General features: G+C 41.8%; 1 protein-coding gene across 3 annotated transcripts in view; it reads right to left on the bottom strand.

Annotated features, from left to right (window-relative positions):
• Positions 1 to 15,686, bottom strand: part of LOC112564669 (secretin receptor-like) — a 66,766-nt gene that overhangs the window by 18,714 nt on the left and 32,366 nt on the right. For 2 of the 3 annotated variants that reach the window (XM_025239642.1, XM_025239644.1), the window contains exons 1-2: positions 14,025 to 14,215; positions 4,412 to 4,570 (exon numbers count right to left, since the gene is read on the bottom strand). In XM_025239642.1, coding sequence (XP_025095427.1) covers positions 4,412 to 4,570 — 159 coding nt within the window. In that variant the 5' untranslated portion in view covers positions 14,025 to 14,215. Of the gene's footprint in view, positions 1 to 4,411; positions 4,571 to 14,024; positions 14,216 to 15,686 lie in introns of those variants that run through there. The other variant, XM_025239643.1, reaches the window with a different exon arrangement.

The raw sequence follows: 15,686 nt of genomic DNA, 5'->3' as shown, positions 1-15,686 counted from the left end.
TGTTGACACTATCAAATCAAAGGATATGTCAACATTTAGATCCGTTAAACCATCACACCTGGGGAACAGCGTGCCCTCTCACAGGAAAACAATGAAAGTCAGCTTGCTGACTTTTATAAAAGCACAGACAAGTTTGCTCTACCGTGCTGTTTGTTTTTGTTGTTCGTGTTAAGAAAAGAAGCTTAAATTTGGAGAAGCGTTGAGAAAAACAAGACAAAATTAAAACCAAGTAATAACAAAATGAATATGCCTGTGACGAGTAGCACTGATCATTTAAAACAGATAGAGAGATGAATTCAAATTAATTTTTTTCCGGTTTCCATGATCATGCTAAATTCCTCATCTTTATCAATGTTATTATCAACTGTTATTTTTAAATGAAAGAAAAAAAATCGTTATTATACAACATAACTACACTAATTAGAATAGCGGACACTAATAAGAACACCACCCCTTCCCTCGAACAAACAGAGAAATGTTTACAAAATAAAGATGGACAGAAGGGTGAGAGGAAAGAGAGAGAGATGGAGGAGGCTTTAAGCGCTGGAGAATGACTGAGAATAAGGACAAACAGGTCAAGTACCTGAACATAGAGATAAAAGAAGATGTGAGAGTTCGTAGAACAGAAAAGACAAATGTGAAGGAAGATTAAGGGGATGGTCTGGGATGCGATGGAGGAACGGAGGGAGTATGGAAGTGGTGTGAGAATGCCCCACAGGCCATGTGCGTACATTTATTTTAAGCTCTCAGGGGCCGCAGTCACGAAGATGTGAGGTTACCCCAGACTTAGCTAAGCACCGGAAGTATTGCAAAACCCTGTGATTGAAAACAGCCACAAGCCTAAGGGGATGGCTGATAGTCTAAAAGTCTAGAGTCTTGTATACCGGTCTACAGATATGGCTACATAGAGCTTTCTAGAACTGTAGATGCTGATGTTATTCATTCGTTAACTGGTATTGGTCGTTGGCGGGGAAGGAAGCACATGGATAGACAAAGCAGCTGACTACAACCCTTACTGACGGCACAATTTTCTTTTCGTACATAGAAACTGTTATAGGTTTGCCTTTCTTTTCTCTACAAGGCCTTCTTTAGGTCCCAGAGACCAAGGACCTCGTTGCTTCTTCTTTTGACCCTCTATCATTTCCTGGGCTGTTGAGAGTTGCACCTCTTTGATGTTTCAGTCAAGGGTGTCTGCATCACAGTCTACCAGGTTCAATCCAGCAATTTTACCTCTAACTCTGGCCTTGAATATTTTGGTAGTGTTTGAGTCTTGGCGCTTCTCCAAAATCAAAGCAAGGAGAAGCTTGTTCCTCTTGAAGCTCGTCTAGACAAGGTCATGGTCGATGTAGGTCGGACCATCGCTCACCCCGGAACAGAGTTTTTTTGTTTGGAGAAATGTCATGAAAACACGTGTCGTCGCAGGCATCACAAGAAACTCATCCTTTTGAAGTTGGAAATGCTGTCCCGGAGAAGTGCAAAAAGAAACATTGCTGGAGAGTAAACAATCTGTTTGTGAGACAGCATGTTGTGTTTCACGCAACAGAAGTTCGCACAACTACCGTCAGGAGCCCAGCAATATAATGTCGTTCTTTCTCGTGAGATTTCGTCCAAGATGCTCCTGGAACACTCCAGCGTGACTGTCAGATGCAGTTTGAAACTAAATGGGACCTGGCAGGAATTCGTCATAAACGCGGTTATGTCCTCCAATTTGTGCAGTGGAATAAAGAGAGATCACATTTACGGATAGGAGGCGTCCAGCGTCAGGTATCCTCGGAGGCCTTCTGGACCTCCATCATAAAAATGAGGTCGTTAGATGCGGGATTTTTTTCTGGGGGATGATGCTTCTATGAATTTAAAGTAAAAATAGAAATTAAAGCCGGGCTTCGGGTATCGACAGTGGTGAGACTAGCGAACAACTAGTTGTTTCCATAGTACAATAGGCAAGGGGCAGTGTCCATATGATTCTTTGGACTGGTTAGTTTGTGCTTCAACATGCAATGATGAGCACGCGCGCATACACACATGCAGAGTCTAAAAGCATGTCTTACCTTTCTGCTTGTGTGTACAGTGGTGCTAGCATTTTACTCTGTTCACTTACGAATGTACAATCAAAATACACGAGAGAGAGGGAGAGAGCGAGGAATAAACGGATGTGAAAAAAATCACCAAAAACTTAGTATGTAATTTTGATTTATCCTTTATCGGTCATTTTTTCCATGTGCTGATACTTACGTTTTTGATTACTTATCTCAGAAAATATTTTAGTTATTGTATATATTGTAGACGAAAAAATATCCATTTAGACAGAAATATCACAGGACATACCGGGCTGTCTCTACCATCAGAATCCTTCCAACATGTACACTACAAGAACAATAGCTGTTGACGCTACTTTTAAAGAAAAGGATGTTTCAATTGTTTGCTAACATTTCCTGGTCTTGATTTTATATTTGTAGGGCTCCCATAGGCTCGAAAGTAGGGCCATTTATCAGATTAACTCGCTAAGTCACAGCCAATCTGCTTTCGCAAGGACTGCTGCAAGGTGGTCACGTGACGAGGCCTCGTCCCACGATTTCCGCCTGCGGGCGAAGACGCACTTGCTGAAAATGCATCGCATGAGGCCATAACTTGGGCAAACGACCAAGATGGCGATGGTCTGGGGGCCGACTTGTCTTCAGAAGGCTTCTACGGTATTGTGGGTAACCAAACACCACGACGAGGCCAGTGAGGTGGTTAGCTAGCATTCGCATCATCATCAGGTTAAAAACAGAAAGTGAACATGTTCATAAAGATGGCGCGACAGGCTGTGAAAGTCGAGCTGTTGACTGAAGCTTTTTACCTAGCGATGTGTGTGCGTTTCGAGTTTAATAAAACTCATGTAAGATTTTCCATACCCGAAAGAGTGTGATCAGCAACCACGCAAGTTAGAATAGTAAAGAAGAGAAAGAAACGTGAAAAAAAAAGAAATTTCTTAATTCAAATGATGATAAAGAAAGGAAGAAAAGCAAACTAACGCTCCACTAAAATTAGAACAAGAATCAATACCAGTCCTTAGCTAAGACTGAGATTGAAACCTTAAGTTTGTTGCTTTTATGATCTCAGTTTTTTTTCTCTCATTTACAAAAGGTTTAGTTTTACCAAGTAAATATCAAGTATTTCAACATCGCTTGAAATAATGGAATTTTCCAGAACGAGAAGGAGGTGGAATGGGGTAAGGGAGTGAGGTTGAGAGGGGGAAGGGCAGGTATTAGAAACGAGACAGTCACAAAGACTCCGGCAGACACGTAGGAGGGATGACCACGACCGCCATTTATCAAGTTCACATCACGTGGGATGTCAATTTCACCAGCCGTTTACATTGATGACAGAAAGGTCGAGCCATCAGTCCCAGAAGTCAGCGGCCATAGCAGACTGGCAGTGTCTTTGATAGACAAACATTCAGCCAATAGTCTTTTCAAAGCCCCAGAGACTGTGTATCGGAAAGTCTCCACATGGCGCTGGGTGGTGAGCTTGGATGTCCCTCGCAAGTCTCACGAGAATCTTGCCCTGTTCATTTTACCACGACCCACTTCCATTCTCGGAAACTGTCTTCCGCCGCAGGAGCCACAGCACAGTGAATCATCATTTCCACCTTCATTCAAAGGAAGAGAATAAACAGAAAGAGAAACCAACGCCAGATAAGACCTTGGTCGTCTAATCCTGACTGTTCAGAGGCAAAACGTGATAGGATTCTGTTTTGCTTATTATATTGGTGAAGACTGTACTGTAAATAGTAACACAAAACTGTATGAAGGGCAATTCACTTTTTATAGAAGTCGTGGTAAAGGATGCTCATCTCGATTTGCGAGCGCTGGGGGTGGGGAAGGTTTCTAGCCTCATAGATTCTTCCCATGTGTCGATCATCTCGGAAAAACGAATATGAAAGTGTCCAGATGATGTCATGAAGACTTACATAGCCAGCAGGGAAAGCTGCAGGTGACAGAACATGACAGAGTCATGAAGAATGAACATCGACACACAAGCCGCTTGTTCATTCTAATAATACTTGAAAAAATTGTGTAAAGGCCACGAAATGCATGCAAGCACATAAAGAAGGATAAAAAAAAAACGATGTAAAAACTTTGAAAAGTCCATTCTTGCCAAATGGACACGAGCAACCATTGATTTCTTGAAAGACAACTTGTAAACTCTGCAATATAGCTGTAGTCATTTACAGAGTTAACATACCATTTACCAGGTAGCCACAGAAATAGAGAACAAACAAACAAACAAACAAACAAACAATCAAACAAACAAACAAACAAACAAACAATCAATCAATCAAACAAACAAACAAACAAACAAACAGGTAAACAAATGAGCAAACAACCTCACCAAAGAAGCCACCTACCCACCCCTTAACCCAACTCACCTTGGAGCCCGCGCAGTCCGCCAGGTGGATGGTGACAAAAATCATTCCCGCCAACAAAACTTTGTGGCGCCTGCTGGTCTTGGTGCGGCATGTCCTGGGATACTTCCGCTGACCGCAGTAGCTACACGTGCCCACAGCTTGACCGGAGCACCGCCACATCTGCAACCACAAAGGATTCCATCTTCTGTATCCTGACAACACCGTCCTCTGCTTTCTGCTCCTTTAGCTACAATGAATAATTTTTCAAAAATGGCCACAATATTGATGCCACACGTTTAGGCTTCGTTGATATGAAAGACGGACAGTTTCTTTAGTGTTTGACACAAAGCTTCCCTGTAACACGTGGGATAGAAAACTCACGAAGTCCTGGAGACCAGGACCACCTATGATTTATTTTTGGTCCAGGACCGTCTGGTGGCCTGTCTTACACCTATGACTCACATACCTAATAAATACAGGCAGTTAAAGTGCCAGCACCATTGCATCTTCCGTGGGACTGGCTATTCTGAGCATCTTAAAGCCATACACTTGTTTGGTGTATATTGAGCAGAATGTGAAGTATGTTCTAGAATCATAATTTACAAGACTTTCAAACTTTGTGTCTGTACAAGTATCTGTTATAAATAATGTCAACAAAGACAGCGGCTGCTACTGCTGTCCCTGTACGATAGATGTCTTCTATTTCTACTGTCACTACTGCTAAAATAAGGGTGTAGAATACTTATGTCAGCAAGAAGTTAACGAAGGAAGGAATCCTGACCGCACCATTAGTGCATTCCACTCTCTGGAATCCTCTGAAGAAAGCATTAAGGCGAAAAAGGTGTTAAGTATGGACACGTTCATTAGTCAAGAAGCGACGGCGAAACGATGACCTGTGACTAAAAATAAACGGCAATAAACAATTTTAAAGATTTCGCGAAGGAAGATACATCTGTTTGTTGCAGTCTGTAAAGCAGCTGTTTATTTTGCGGACATGGTAGATAAAGTTTTCGGAGGATCGATATAAAATCCTGGAAGAAACAAAAATATCTTTCGCACCTGGCCGTGAGAGACCGGAATCTCAAGGACAGCAAATCTCCTTCTGACTGCTTCTGGTAAGCAGACGAAGTCCAGGTTCGTACACGGAGAGAAAGAAAGACAAACGAAAAAACGCGAAATGAGTCACACCCTCCAGCATATTGCGCTTTTCTCCATGCAGCTGTTTCCCTGATGAAGAACAGGACTCAAGGGTCCTTATTCTTGTCTAACGAAGGTAAGGCAGTTCTGAACCCACAAAGTGACCTCTAGGAACATTCCTGCTCTTTTTTCCATGCACGTGGGAACATCGCAGCTGGGCGGGCTCTATGCAGAAAATACATTTCAAGAAAACTAATTGTTTGAAAGTGAAAAAGGGAAAATACTCAATACATGATTACTCGGCATGATTGTGATTGCGATCGTATTAGGCACAGAAGATTGTATCAGACGAATCATCAACATTCAGAGCATACCGGAAATATTCCCTGCGTGTGCTGCGAGTCTTCCAAAAAGCAAATTTCTCTACGTAAATTTCTCTATCTATTTTTTTTCCCACGATTTATCTCGAAGCCAAGAAGGAATGGCAGCTACAGACGCTGGAATGAACCTGCAGACAGAAGCTTGACTACAAGATACGCAGATTGTGTCTTTCAAGAGCCAACAGGTTCTTAGTTCCCGTCCACTGCTTAATCTGCTGACCGCAAGCTTGGATGTTTCTGGATTTTGTGTTCATCCAGTATACAAGGGGACGTTTAGCACGATACATTCAAGACGATATTTCAGAAGGATGAATACATTTATTGCATTTTTTCGATTTCGATTTTAGACGGTACTTTTTTGAATGTTTTTCTTTACTTTTTCAAAACTGTATTATTATTATTATTATTATTATTATTATTATTATTATTATTATTATTATTATTATTATTATTATTATTATTATTATTATTATTATTATTATTATTATTATTATTATTATTATTATTTACTCAACTATCAAAAGCAATTTAGTTCGCATTACCACATCAGAGGTACAACAATAGACCATGTACAGACACATCATTCGAGCGTTCTACATAAAATTTACACAAAATTTCATACCTCTTTCTTGCATACACAGACATATCAAATAGCTAACAACATATTACAGCACCAATCTACAAATCCTGTGGATTTCTTCTGTGGAAAGAGAATAAAGCCGTTCACCAGGTTGTTTTTACAGAAACTTTTGACTCTTTAGTTTATGGCCATAACTCGTCCAGTCCATCATTTTATCTGCGCGAAAATATTAATGAATGCTGTAGGGAGTGTTGACCGGAAATTAGATAGCTGAGGCAGAGAGCACAGACTGCATGGCATTAAAATGCAAATAAACAAGGACTGCGCATTTCAGGTCCATCTGCTGGCGACCCGCGCAAACAAGGAATCTGGACTGTCAGTCAGAGTAGAGAGGTCGAGGGAGAGTTTGCAGGCAGAAAAGACAAAAAAAGCTTACAGGCAAGGGAAAAACAACCCAAGATGATGAGGAGGATCTCTCAGCAAAGGGAAGACCCAGCAGTCAGCAGGACGGCGTCACTTCCGGGCAAACATTTCCATGCAGACAACCGCCATCACGCCCTCTGCGTCCAGAAGACGCCTCTTTATGATCGTAAAAGACCCTTGGCATAACTGGATGATTTTATCATGATATTCAGATTTGGCCGAGCTGATTCCCTTCTCCTTTTTTTTTCGAATACATATCGCTCAAACTTTGTTCACGGGCCTCGGGCATTGATTGTTGCCCGGGCGAAAACAGGAACATTTACAGCCAAACAGTGTCAAAAGACAGAAGAGATATGATGTCACATTGTCTTTAACAAAAACGGGATTGTTCTAAAGCTATTACAGGGGAAAAGAAAACCTCGCAGAAAAAATAGAAGGGATATTTGTGACAGGTTTACTGCTGTTTTCCCAACCCTAACACCCGCAGGAACGGAAACGTGCTATGAATGAGAGAGGAGTCCTCCCAGGGTGCATCACAAGATTACGATACACAATTCTAGTCTTTGTTTTTTTTCCTGTAAAAATCTGTTTCAGAATGTTGGTATCAGCTAAACATTTTTATCCTTTCATTCTCAGTAACATTTCGTTTGTGGTTTTATCTTCACTCTTTCGTTTTGTTCTGTTGACTGATTTTTTTTCAAGCTCTTCCTGTCTCTCCTGGATGTTCTTGTGTTTAATTAAATCTCCATTGTTCGCCACCCTGGGTTAAAACACGTTTGCGTGTCATCGTCCAGTCGCAGCGTGTCCTCCTCTCAGTATGTTTTTGCTTCTTGCAACAATTTTCTAAAAGGTTCGGATTCTTGCTCATTCCCTCTTGTCAAGCCTAATCATTCCTATTTGTGAAATTAAAGTTTTTTGTGATTTTTTTTGGTTCGAATTCTCATGCTTGTTTTTAATTTTTCGATTTTTCATTTCTGTGTACTTTTCTGCCGGATTATCATTAGTACCACATTGCAACAGTTTTCCTCTGATTTTTTTTCTATATCGTCGAATTTTCTTGATTTGTGACGAAACTTATCTTTTATCTCGATTTTCTTCTGTTTCCCTTTACAGTTTTACCTTTGGTCTACATCTCTTAAAGCTCCTAATCCATCCGACCGACCGACTGACCCACGTTTCGTCCCTCCAGGGAACGAAAGAAATATTGAGTCAACAGAACAAGCGCTGAATATGTATTAACATGCTGTCTGCCTCAGACAACTTGAAGATTAGTGGATAATACATCAACATGAAAAGTTTGTAAAGCCTTACATTTGCCATCAGAGGGCAGTAAAGATATCGAGGCTTACACAAGCGCAGAGGCGCCGGAGGATGCTCGGCTTTGGTAAGGGGGAGGAGCGAACCCCATGTTGACAGTGAACGATGTTCACTTCTTTCCGCCTCAACTTTTTTAGAGGGGGCGGTTGCTTGGTTCCTCCACCCCTGACTCTTACATACACGTGGCAATAACAATAAGAACTGAAAACTTCACAGCTTACAATGTACATTAATGCCCCTTGACTACATCATTTCACACGACTGCCATTAAAACCAGAAAGTTGAACATTATAAATGAAGACCCACTGGTCCTCTGGAACTTCAGGTCTATATATAGTTTATAACACAAGATGTCTCTATTTCTGTGCTCGCCCCTATTCCTCAAATTTTCTCTCCTTCTCTCCACCCTCCTCGTGTCGGATATTTTTAAGCAGAACATTTATCTCTCCTACTCTCAGATTTTCTGTGTACGATATCTCAATGAATCGCGCTGTATGTGACTCTGATCCCTCGTACTTTCCCAGGTGTAAAAGGTTAATGGCTAATAAATTTGGCAAGAAAACATCATTATTTTAGTGTAGGACTGTATACACAAGCTATAATTTGTAAGATAAGGCACATAAAGCTCACACACATGCGCACTCACAAACAGAAGAGATAAGTGACGATGACACGCACAACAAGAATTGAAAGACAGGTCTCATAAGTTCCTCTGTCAGGTAGCAACAGCTCCCATCGCGAAAAACATGAAGTCGGTGACATATTCCTGTACCAAGCCATGAACCCGCAACTCATGAATCACAGCGCGGAAGAAAGTAGTTCGCTTGTGTGAGCGCTTGAACTGCAATGTACTGAAACTCGTACAGCAGTAAGAATCATTCCGCAGAAAAAAGAAGTTCGTTGGTGTGACCAGTAGAAACGTGAAAGGTGCTGTCCTAACGTTTTTAAAGCCGTTTTAAGCAAATTTAAACTTTAGCATCTCATTTTCTTCTTCAGGTCGAGGTCACCTGCCCAGAAAAAAAATCAACATGACAAAGAACGTAAAGTGCGCAATAACCAAGTCCTTTAACTTCCACACATTAAAAAAACTTTGTCACGTGGCAGGCAAAGATCTAGAAGAAGAACAACAACAAAAATTTGACTAATTAAAGAAACAGAAAGGAGTTCTGTTACACGAAGAAGCTCCTCTGGCGGCGAACGTACAAAGTTTTTTTTCTTTATTTTTACCGAAGGAATCGCGGGTCATTACCTCGGTTTCGTCTGTGAACGAAGTCTTTCCGCCTAGGGACTAGAGTGCACTGTCCACGTGATCGAGATGCCATCCACGTCATCCACCTTTTGTCCTGATGACTGACGTCATTTTTGTCCTGACCGTGAACGTCAACGGACGCCTAACGGTCTCTCGAGAAACCTTTCACTTGGAGTCCACGGTCTTTCATGTGCACGTCCGATGATCTCATTACTGGATGGCCGTCTGCACTTTGGTGCGCTTATTTGGACCACTCGACTTGGTCCGCTCTTTCTTGCCGACATCACCGAGGTTCGTATTCCGACAAAGGAGTCAGACGTGTTTCCGAAGCTTTCTTTTCTCTTACTACGTGAACGGATAAAATATTGCTGCCCTTCCCAGGTCCTTCTGAGCAGCCGTTCTGTGCCCTGGGGTTTATTTTTTTTCTTGTTAAACGCAAAAATTTATCGAGATAATATATTAAATGCAAAAGTTCATGATTTTTACACCTAAGAATAGCGGAAAACCTCATAACTTCGTAACAGCAAAACTTCAGAATATTTTTTTCACACACCAGAGCAGAAAAAAAAATCCAAAATAGTTTTTTGCACACCACATTAGCAGAGCGAACGCCAAAAATCTTAACGGCCTCCACACAACATTCGAGCGAACCAGAAAAAAAACACCTTGTCGATTTTGTAGAGAAAAAAACCCTTGTTTGGTGAGGTTTCCGAGACATTTATATATTTGTTGTTTTTTGTCGAAAGTTTTGTTGTCTGACGTAAAGGGACTGAAGTTGGGAAGATTATACCTTGTTTGGTGCACAAACTCTTGTTTATGATACAGTGTCTAAGGTTTACCCGCGCTCAGAATATCACATGACACAAACAATTTCTTTAAAACACGAGATCATGAAAGTACTACTGAAAGAGATTGAAAAATGTAGAAATAAAAAAAAACATGATCTATCAATTTTTGCAAGCTCCCAATGTAAGAAACAGGCAAAGCAGCACAAGACTTACTACATGCCACAGGTAGCAAACTCTGTCGCAGATGTCGAGGTTAGGGTGAGCCTGGATGACAGTAACCGGCGTCGTATGATGTCTCGCGCTGCACGTGCGATGTGCAAACGTGCGAACCACCAACGTGCGCGTGCGGCTCTCCGCTACACTTGGCACGCCCTCAGGCGGACGCCACTCAACGTGAAGGTAGCTACAGCAGGAGGAACAAAGTGAGATGCTATTGATCCCAAGTTCCTGCCATCCACCCACACGACCACCCAAGTCTGAGGTCGTAGAACCTTGTCTGAAATGTACAATCATTGAAAGAATTACCCCTACCTACCCCTCCAAACAATCCAGTCACTGAACATTTTCATCTGCACATGACAGAGTGGGTGGGTAAGAGAGCATGAGTGAGTTTAGGGTGAGTAGGTGGGTGAGTAAATGAGTAATCGCGCAAGTTCTCTCCGACCGCATCAAAGCCTTAGTAGTCATGAGTTGTCTTTCACATTCAAAAAGGGCGTGAGCATAGACAAGGTCTTTACAAGACAAACACAGCAACAGCGATGAAGAGGACCCGACAAATAAACTGAACAGTGTTTGGGATTCTTGTAGAAAAATCTGCAAAGTCTGCTTCCGCTGGGAGATGTCGTAAGTGCTTGAGCAATAGAAGATAGAACATGCAGGCCATTCTTCCTTTCTTCTCGAGGACCCAGATTTTGTTTTCGAATTTACGAACGCATACATCTTTAATCGTTTTTCTTTCGTTTCAGACGATGATGTGACCGTAACTAATACAAAAGCTCTTGAGAATAGTCCTCTCCCTGGTGACAGTATTTCTGTTCGAGCACAAAATGTCCTCAGTTCGCGGTTGATGACATTCAGTTTCAGCTCGGGATACGTCGCGTTCGTCGAATGGTTAAGTTTATTTACATATACTGCTCTCACTACAAAGCCAGGATTTTGATTATTCAGACAGGAATCATTTCTTGTTGGAATGAATTCCATTTTTATGTAATGAATAAATTTGAGCATGCACAGTTAAAAATGCAAAAGAAGAATCGTTCTAGTGCATACCTTAGAGCAGCGCCCCTCATTCTACCCTTTTCTTTCTGACAGCAAATCATATTTATTCCACAGCATGCCCACGATATAGCTCCTTGTGAGTCAGATAACACTTAGCCCCAAGGTAATGACACACCCTTGGTTCCAAGACTTGCTCCTTAATCCATTAGTTGACCAGGCCCCCAAGGCACCACACTAGACCTTTATTTGTGGAGAGCGCTCAAGCATCCGGATTGGTTCTAAATTCATGGTCTTTCCATGGGTACACCAGATTTAGTGTGTTCTTTCATACATTGTCTCAGTTTAACTGTTCATTTCATAATTGTTCTTAAATTTTGGAGTGAAAGAGGGAATTCAATCGTTTCATAGGAAGGAGTGAAACGTTTTAGCAGGTGCAAGATACAGTTTGCCCTTCGGGTATTTTAAAGGGCTATAAAGATAAGTCCCATAACGTTTAGTATTGTTGGTGCAAAAAAAGACACTAGATATTTGTAGATGAGATTCTTATCAGACAATAGATCTGCAACATTTGTTGTTGTTGTTGTTGTTGCTGTTGTTGATGATGATGTTGATATTTTAAAGCGCCTTTCCACACCATCAAGGTGGGCTCAATCCGATTCACAAAACAACACACAAAGCTGTCCATTTTCGGGCACACACAGATAACTGTCAAGAAGGTCTCATCATCGCGACGGAAAGGAAGAAAATTAATGAAGCAGGAGGTAGGAATGCAGACAAAGAGATCAGAGGGTTCTTGACTCGCGTACATCCAGATCCTCAAGCAGGACAATGTTGCGAAGACAATGGTCAGTAGACCAGACAGCATCAACAGTTGCCTCAAAGTGGAGAGAATTAATTCAGCAAACATAAGACCGGAGTCTAGATGGCACTTGTGAACGTTAGACGATTAAGAAAGAAACAGTCGGGTGATGAAACGAGGAAACTAGAATAGTGGCAGACAGCCACAAACCTCTTCAACAGTACTCTTCATTAAAAATTTAAAAGACAGTACGCGAAAGCGTGTCAGAAGGCAGTACACAAAATGTTGCACCCTGTAAGTGCTGGGTGGTGGTGTAGTTACAGGAAATACAATGAATGTTAGTAGATGTACACGAGAGACTGAACACAGCTCTCATTGGCTTCACTGCGTCGGTCTCTTGCTTGCTTTCAAGTTTCTCTTGAACAGCTCTCTGCTTCTCTGGATGTAAAAATAGTTTCAAATGCTCTACTGTAACAAGCATTCCTTATTTATATAAACACAACAATCTGTATACAAACATTCCTTATTTGCATAAACATAGTTTTGAGCTCAGATTTTATTTTTCCAATTTTTTTCACGTCCTTGCCGTTTACTTCTTCCTCCCTAATCTCTCTTCTCCCCCATCTCTTTCTCCAGCGGTTGGATTAAAAGCAAGCCCGATGATCAGCCTAGAAAGAATATTAGGTTATGATTTCCATGTCGGAATGAGCGGCTGCCTGCTGCTACTTGATGTGCCTCCCCCCCCCGGACGGGTGTTTCCGTTACGGAATTAACATAGGGTGAGTCTTGATGAATGGGTTCTGCAGCGGTGTTTACAGGTGTGTTTGTGGGTGGGGCTTGGCGTGTGCCAGCTGTGGTTATTTTCTAAGATGAGGGAGAAGGATACAAGGCCTTCTGTCTTCCTGTAACTCGGTCAATACGATGCCTAGAACTTTCGGGACAACACGCATTTCGGTTCAGTGTCTTGGAAATCCACTCCCGGCCATATTTCCCCAAAATGTTGTTTACCACATGTAAATGTAGATTTAGCTCGAATGGAAGACAACAGTGTTTATTTAACAGGAATAACATGGAATTAGTAACAATGTAGCAGAAAAAGGAACTCTGTAAATGTTTAGTGAAATTTCTTACAGTCGGCCACACGGCCAAGTCAGACACTACTCTCGCAAACTGATAAACGAGGGACCTTCATCGACCTCAGTGCTTATCTAGTCCAATCAGATAACAGAGATCTATCATTGAAACCCGTTATCGGTAGAAATGAGGTCGAATCTATAAGTAGATTGTTGGAACAGAAAGAGAGAAGGAGTAAATGAATAATGACACAGGAAAGGCATTCTACCGAAACTGTGCTAAAAATAGCCACTGACAGTTACCGTTATCTGCGGTGTGTACAGCCAACACCTGAGACGCTCAGAATTTGTAGTCATCGTCGACGTCTTCATCGTCGCTGCTGTTTACGGTGATATTATTATTCTCGACAAGCAGGATGTGTTACAGAGTTGCTTACACTTGCTAGTTACGGAAACTGGGATTAGGAGTGGATTTGTAGAGAGTACGTATGGTGAAGTTTGTAAGGTTGAAGCAAATCATGGTTTATGGCCGGCCTCAGTAAATATTGAACAAACAAAAAATAAAAAAAAAAGCTCAATGGTGTGTGTGTACGTGTGTTTACGTGTGTGTACGTGTGTGTACTCGCGTTTAGTGTTGGAATAGAATTTCAAAACGCAGAGAAAAACTCACCTCTCGTCAGGTGAAGTATTTGCCTTATATATTCAAGGAGGCTCGAAGAAACCCTCTCTCACCAGGGCTTGTCCCACTCGATCGCCCCATTAGGCGGCAGATCAAACGGCTTAATTACAGTGTAATCCCAGAACACCCCGCGCTACCCGACACACTGCAGGCGCCTGCACCAGTCACCAGACCTAGCCAGGGGAGATCACTGCACAGCCTCGCCTTGCCAGAGTAGCGTGTTGAGCGTGGATTGAAAAATAAAACAAGAATAAAACTTCAGGGTTCTCTCGCCCGTTTGCACGGTGTACAAAAAGTTAAAGGTCAAAGCCCGCGCGCGGGTCCCGCTAATGTGTAGACAGCTGTCCTCAAGTATTACACTTTCATCGTTTGATGTAACCAGCACTATCGTCCACAAATATTAGCTGGCGATAAACACCGACGAAGTCGTGCTAGATAATTCATTTTATTTTTTATTAATGTTTTCAGTCGGTGTTGTGGGTGTTTTCACGAGGATCTGGAATATTATGACTGTTTAAGTAAGTTATTTCTGTCAGTTTTCAGTTTGAAGCACAAACAGACTGTGTTGATTGATTAAGAGTTGATGTTGAGGTGTATTTTTGATTACTATTTTTTCTATTATAATTTTGTGATGGTGTCATCCGTTTACTGACGCTTGTGTTGCTTGTGTGTCGGTTCGTGTGTTCTTCATGTATATCCCATTGAGCTCGACTCCACACGTGGAAATGAGCTCTACAAATCAAGTTATTATTATATCGCACTACTATAATGTTTATTCATTGCTAACTTTATTGGACACAGTGGGTGTGGTCATCCTGGTATTTTACAAACTGTAACTAACATGAATACTACAGGAAACCGTAGGAGGACAATAATGAGAAAGCCAGACGATGTTTGAGCTCAGGTTCACGAATAATTTATAAACTCCAGAGACAGGCGATTGTTTCAGGACATCAGCACTGTGTGAGGCTGGTCAAAGTAAGGACGACTGTCGTGTAACTCCACAGGGGGACATGAAGGGGACTGTAGGAAACACTAGACACCTACCGCTCTCTATGTCTTGATGTAATCAGACCTTATGGCGGTAACCTAAACTGAGAATGAATGTGTCCACAAACACACAGACACAGACACACAAACACCACAGACACACAGACACACACAAGGGGGCCACGTGACACTACTCTCACTTCCACAACAGTCAATAAGAACGTGGCAGCTCGGTATATTTATGTAGACAGTGTATCGACATCGCTACATATATGGAGACAGGGTATCGACTCCACCCTCTACCCACCCTGCACCGTGAGTGTGGCGTATTACAAAGTACACTTGCCATAAACAAGCTTTGAACAAGATTTGTTTTAGCCACCACTCCTCCATTAAGCCTTGCATTAAACAGACTGATTGCTCCACTTTACTTGCTTGGATTTCTAAAGCAATCTGTATCGTGTATTTGTGTGTGTTTGTTTATGTGTGTGTGTTTGTTTATGTGTGTGTTTGTTTATGTGTGTGTTTGTTTATGTGTGTGTTTGTTTATGTGTGTGTGCGTCGCAGTCTTCTTCCCTCTTTCTCTCCAACATACACCCAAGTCAGCGATGGTGACCTTTTGTCATCGACGATGACAATGACGACAACGATGATGATGGCGTT

The sequence above is a fragment of the Pomacea canaliculata genome, linkage group LG5, assembly GCF_003073045.1.
Source record: "Pomacea canaliculata isolate SZHN2017 linkage group LG5, ASM307304v1, whole genome shotgun sequence".
Lineage (NCBI taxonomy): Eukaryota > Metazoa > Mollusca > Gastropoda > Architaenioglossa > Ampullariidae > Pomacea > Pomacea canaliculata.
Note: the sequence above shows the minus strand (reverse complement) of the source record. Positions and strands in the feature narration are given on the sequence as shown.